Consider the following 5,947-nt stretch of genomic DNA (forward strand, 5'->3'; position numbering starts at 1 on the left):
GTCTGATTCCCGGAAGTCGCCATGGTGGCACGATTCTTTATCCACACAGATTAGGCATGCATTATCCAGTTTTTACTTTCGTTTTTAACTGAATTCATGGATTTAACCTATACTTCTGTTTTATTTTACATTGTTGACATGTGCATGCTTGGCACAAATTTTCTATCATGTCTTTACTGTGATTTTATTCTTTTCTCCCACTGATGGAACCGGTTGTCGGTTGTTCATAGGTTGTTTTTCTACAGACCGGGGTTTGTCCAGTGATTGAGACTAGCTCTTTCTAACGGACCCAACTGAATAGGTTTATCCTTCCCTACCCACCTGAAGACGGAGATAGATCCAGTCTCCGAAACGTCGTGGTCTTTTGTCTTTTACATACCAGACGATGGATAAGTCCAAAAGAAGTACAGTATACACCATCGTCAGAATCCTTTCAAGTCTATCTCAGTCCACCACCAGTTTCTATCTTGAGTGAGATGAATCCAATCCACATGATCCCAGCCTATTTCTTTAAAATTAATTTTAATATTATCCTTCCATTCATGCCTACATCTTCTAAGTAGTCTCTTTCATTCAGATTTTCCTACTGAAGCTTTGTGTGCATTCCTCTTCTTCTCTTATGCATGCTGCATGTACCTCTCATTTCACTCTCCTTGAATTGGTCATCCTAATAACATTTGGTAAGGAGTACAAACTATGAAGCTTCTCATTAAGCAATTTCCCCCCGAATGAGATTAATGTGGGAAATTTATATTTTTACCCAAGAAAACTATACAAATTTTGATTTTATGAAGATGAAATTTGCTAGATTAAATTTGTCTAATGTTCAGTATGTGCTATAAATAAGCACACAATATCATCTCAAGAAATTATGCTTTGTTCATATCTTCATACTGACAGCTATATTTTTTGGTGAACATTAATTGTATCATGGTAATGAATTGGGCAATTTGGAAAGTAGCTATGAGTCTGGTGGAATTAAAAATGACAGCTAAAATTATTATGAAAAATTTAGGAATTATCAAAATGTCTAACTACTGTTTCTGTATATGATATAAACTCCGTCCTAAGCGCAACAATTTATTGACACATAGTAAAGATAAGCAGCGGCACGCACACAGGGAGCCTACACAGAATAACACCTGTACAGTGCTGAAAACAAGAAGTAGCCGCTGCAGCACTGCAGACATAGGGTGAGTAACCCCGAGAATTTAAAATTTTAAAATTTGGAAAAAATTTTAAAGGAATTTTTTAAAATTCGAACTGAAGATTTTAAAAGTGCCAGTTCATGAAAGTCAAAATTGACGTGTATAGGTAACAAAGATAATGTATGAATCAGACAAATATCAGCGAAGTAGATTCTGTTAGCAACGATGAAGGGAACAATTGGGAAGACTGTGTTTTTAAATTTTAAACTAAGTACAGTGTAACAGCTACGTGAGTGCATACACCTGATGATGGCCGAATCATGTAGTGTAGAAGAAAGCAAGACGAAAGACCTACAATAAATTGTTGCACTTAGGATGGAGTTTATATCATATATCGTATAGAGTGAAACAGGATGCTTAAATATAATATTGTACTGTTTCTGTAATTTAAAGTTCAATTTTCTTACAGACCCAAAGCATCATCTTACTGGCAACTTACCCTACTTATTTAAGGTAAAACATTTAAATTAACGTGTATGTATTGTTTTCTCTGATGGTGGTAGTGCCTTAGTAATCTGCAGGGCTGAGTGAACTGGTGTGGAAAGGGGATAAATCAGATGATCTTCTGATTGCAGGGAAGGTGTTTGTGTCAGCAGATTACTGCCAGTTGGAGTTACGTTTACTGGCCCATCTGGCAAAGGATTCCATTTTGTGTTCAGTTCTTAACTCAGGCAGTGATGTGTTTCGTAGAGTTTCTGCCATTTGGAATCAAATTTCAGAAACAGATGTAAGAATACTAATTTCACATTTATGATGGTATTCCTAGATATGATAGATGTGCTCTTAGATTGCAATAAGAGGTCAGTTATGGTTATGAACATATAACTTTTCTGCTAATTCCTGGCGAAGAAACAGGTAGAAACTAAAGGCCATTTACGAGATAAGGAGAAATACAGCAGGCACTGAAATCTGTGTTTGATGTGTTATTAATGGGCCAAAATTGATGGTAACAATTTTTTCTTCATAAATTTAAGCTCACATATTGAATTGGCATTTCTTTCATAATTTTCATATGTTTATTAAATACAATTTGTTTTCATGTTAGCTTACTTGTTTGCATCTGTGCCTTATGCATCCAGGTCTTCGAGTATCCTGCCCCCTGCTCATCTGGCTAGGGTAAAGATTGGTATCAAGATGTTAAATGAATGCACCTATTAGGTTCTATTTCAATTTTGTCCCTCAATATTAGGATGATAGTGGCTGACAGAGGACACCTTCAGCTTAATGTGGGACCCACACTGCACTGGTGGACTTGTATTACCAGCACACAGATTCACATTTTCTTTAACTTTGTTAGAGGTAAAGGCCTGCAACTCACAGGACTGTCGTGGAGGTATTCGACCCAGCCTCCAATAACAGTTTTTTATATACACACAAAATATAGAATACTCCAAGTTGTCCGTGGGAACGCAACAAAATCACAGACACCAATGACTGACTCGATGATGTAAAGCATCAATCGAAGAACTTTATTCCTGTTTTATACTTTTGTTTTATATATCTAATTTATTGTATTTTTATGTTAAGTATTTTAATATAATTAATATTATTGTATCCAGTTTTATTAGTACTGCAGTTCAGTGGTGTATATATGTTAGCCATGCATTTGCCTGATGATGGCTATTAATAGCCGAAACATGTAGCAGGGCCAAAACTCGGCACTGACCTTGATATAGTTGTGTTGTGACAGTTTTAATAAAGAAGTTGTATGCCATATTTTAGGTGACGACTGAACAGCGTCAGTGGGCAAAACAAGTGTGCTATGGAATGATCTACGGAATGGGAGCAAAGGCTCTTGGGGAACAACTGCAGGTGGAAGAGAGGGAAGCAGCAGTCTTCATGGATTCATTCAAGAATGCATATCCAGGTATGACCTCTGTGGCATTGTGTAGTCTTTGCTATGATAAAATATGCCATAGTTATATAATAAAACAGAAAATTTGCATATTATACTGAATAATTCATTTGGCAAAACATCTCTACATATCATTGAGATTGTTGTTGTTGTTGTTGTTGTTGTTGTCATTGGAGAGGGTGGGTTTCCCCATGCACTTAGACCAGATATTGGTCCATTGTGCGTCCCCCTGTGATATTCTACCAGTCTCTATTCCCTACCAGTACTGGTGCGTACCATCAGTCCCGACTCAGCCAGCGAGTTCAGCCTCTACTGGCTCAGCGGTATCTCGATGCTTCCCCCATCTACCAGAGGCGTTAGAGACTACTGTTGGCCAGGAAATGTCCTGAATTTCGCTTAGAGGTCCCCTTGGGACATGAGGTTCTTTTACGTGCCGTAAAGCTACGACATGGGACCCACGGCTTAAAGTCCCTCCTGGAGGACTTGTTCCCTGAATTTTTCCGCCCTTAAAAATTCCACGACCTCCGCCGGGTTTGATCCTGCGTACCTTGAGTCACGAGGTGGGAACATTACCCCTAAACTACGGAGGCCGCTTATCATTGAGATTCTTCAGTTTTTAGATGTAACAATTTACTTTTACTCTTACTAAGCTGAATTTGCTATCTGGTGTACAAATGAATTACAGAATGCATAATCAGAAGTTGAATCAGACAAAAAATATGAAAGTAGGGTAGCAATTGATTGTCTAGAACTAAGACAGTCATAGTATTAAATTTCTTTTGGAAACCATGATAAAATATATGAAGCTTGAAAGGGGCAGACAAAGAAGCCAGTGCTATATTTATTGCTTACTTACACACAGAACTACAAATACATTTTACCCTACAAAGAGAATTTATCTTCTTCCCCTTTGGCAGCAACTAATGAACAAAGAAGAGATAATCAACATTAAATATAAAAGTGTCAATTAAAGAGAAAGGTAAAAGAGTAAAAAACATGGAGTGCTTTTCTATGATTGCACTATGGGTGATTTGGTCAAGTAAGGCATTCATATCTCACAAAGTTAGAACTTTCTATATTTGCTTTGGAATCTGCATTACACAGTAGAGCCCCTCTGCTTGCCATCACATCCTTTCCTATTTGAGAATAAAGGGAATTATCTTGTTCCGTGTGTCCTTGAATTTCTGAAGTGAATTCCTTTACCACTAGCAGATGGACAAAGACCAGAGATGTCAAAAATCTTAACTGAAGGCTTTCAGGAAAGCAATTTAAAATGTTAATAAAAACATAATATCCAGTAACATATTAATATTTGATCTCTTCCATTTAAAATACCAGTGCATGCTGCTGTCGGCCCATAATTTTCCAAATATTCAAATTCTAAAAAGATTTTACAGTGTTAGAAGGGCAGGACTCTTTTAATTCTATTGCATTTGATGGAGCAGGACATTAAGTTTTCCTGTTTTATCACATTAGGAAGAGTAAAGGATTTAACAGCTACCTTAACAATTTTGTCACAGCCAAATTTGTTGGGCAAATGTACATACATCAAAGTAGAAACATCAGTGGTTAACAAGAATTTCAAGGAAGAAATTGCATGGCTTGAGTCTGTACAATGAGTCTTAACAAGTACTATAAATTAATAATTATACAGTTAATGATCTGTTAATTATATACCCTGTAGTCTTCACAGAATATTGTTAGGATGATCAAATCAAGGAAGATGAGATGGCCAGGGCATTTAGTATGCATGGGCAATATAATAATTGTATTCAGAATTTCAATTGGGAAACCTGAAGATAGAGAACATGTGGGAGACAGGTTTTTGGGGAGGAGAATATTAAAATGGGTTTTGAAAAAATAAGATCTGAGGATGTGGACTAGATATGTCTGTGATTGAATAGGGTTCAGTGGCAGGATCTTGTGAATACAGTAATGAACCTTCAGATTCCATAAAAGGGGGGAAATTTCTTCGTTAGCTGAACAACTATTAACTTCTCAAGGAGGACTCTACCCTGAAGAAATAGTGATTCCTATGCTGTATCTCCAGTTGTACCAATACAGTGTAGACACAGACTGATGTACATACAGATATGATGATCCTACAAGCGTAGCATTCTGTATCAAATAAGGAATATAGGCCAAAATAGCAAATAAATGTAATTTGCATTTGTAATAAGAAGCTGCCTTTGAAGATGTGTATATGTTTGCAAAAGAACAATAGCAAGAATTATCAACATGTTCTTGAATGCTCACATAAGATAAAGATAAAGATATGTTTCTATGTCAGGTGTGAAGCAGTTCTTGCTGGATACAGTAGCCCACTGTCGTAAGAAAGGATATGCAGAGACACTTTTTGGTCGGAGAAGGTACCTGCCAACCATACACAGTCCAAATGCAGCTATCAGAGGTCAGTGGGCATTTCTACAACAGCATTTGAACATTTGTTTACATTTATGTCAAAATATCCACAAAATGTAATGAAATTTCTTAAAATCTTCTGACTTCCACCGGAACTGTTTGGGCTTTAATTTTTAATAGTTAAATACATTAATTTAATGGACATATTTTTCTTGTACTCATATATATACAGGGTGTCCCAGGAGGAATGTGCCAAACTTCGGGAGGGTGTTCCTTATGTTAAAGTATGCTGATATAACCCAAAACACCTATGTCCAAAGTTGAACGGTTACGGAGATAATGGCCAGAGAAGTGTCAAACTTTGACCGGGGTTACACACTTGTTGATTACAAAATAGATATTAAAACTGGCAGGAATATGTGGATTCTGTAATGTTAATAATGTACGTAACATCAAACCAACTTGTGAGTGACGGAAAGCCATAAAATTGAAGTACAAAATACTCGCTCGCCATGTCATAATT

The 5,947-nt window shown here is 36.8% G+C and overlaps 1 protein-coding gene across 1 annotated transcript in view; it reads left to right on the forward strand.

The window, feature by feature from the left end:
* LOC111864561 (DNA polymerase theta) overlaps nucleotides 1–5,580 on the forward strand; it is an 82,623-nt gene extending 77,043 nt beyond the window's left edge. The window contains exons 24-26 of the mRNA XM_023851906.2: nucleotides 1,784–1,935; nucleotides 2,931–3,075; nucleotides 5,354–5,580. Of these exons, the coding sequence (XP_023707674.2) occupies nucleotides 1,784–1,935; nucleotides 2,931–3,075; nucleotides 5,354–5,544 (488 nt within the window). The 3' untranslated portion in view covers nucleotides 5,545–5,580. The remainder of the gene's footprint in view (nucleotides 1–1,783; nucleotides 1,936–2,930; nucleotides 3,076–5,353) is intronic.
* The last annotated feature ends 367 nt before the right edge of the window (nucleotides 5,581–5,947 follow it).

This window comes from Cryptotermes secundus, unplaced genomic scaffold (genome assembly GCF_002891405.2).
Source record: "Cryptotermes secundus unplaced genomic scaffold, Csec_1.0 scaffold2457, whole genome shotgun sequence".
NCBI classification, from domain to species: domain Eukaryota; kingdom Metazoa; phylum Arthropoda; class Insecta; order Blattodea; family Kalotermitidae; genus Cryptotermes; species Cryptotermes secundus.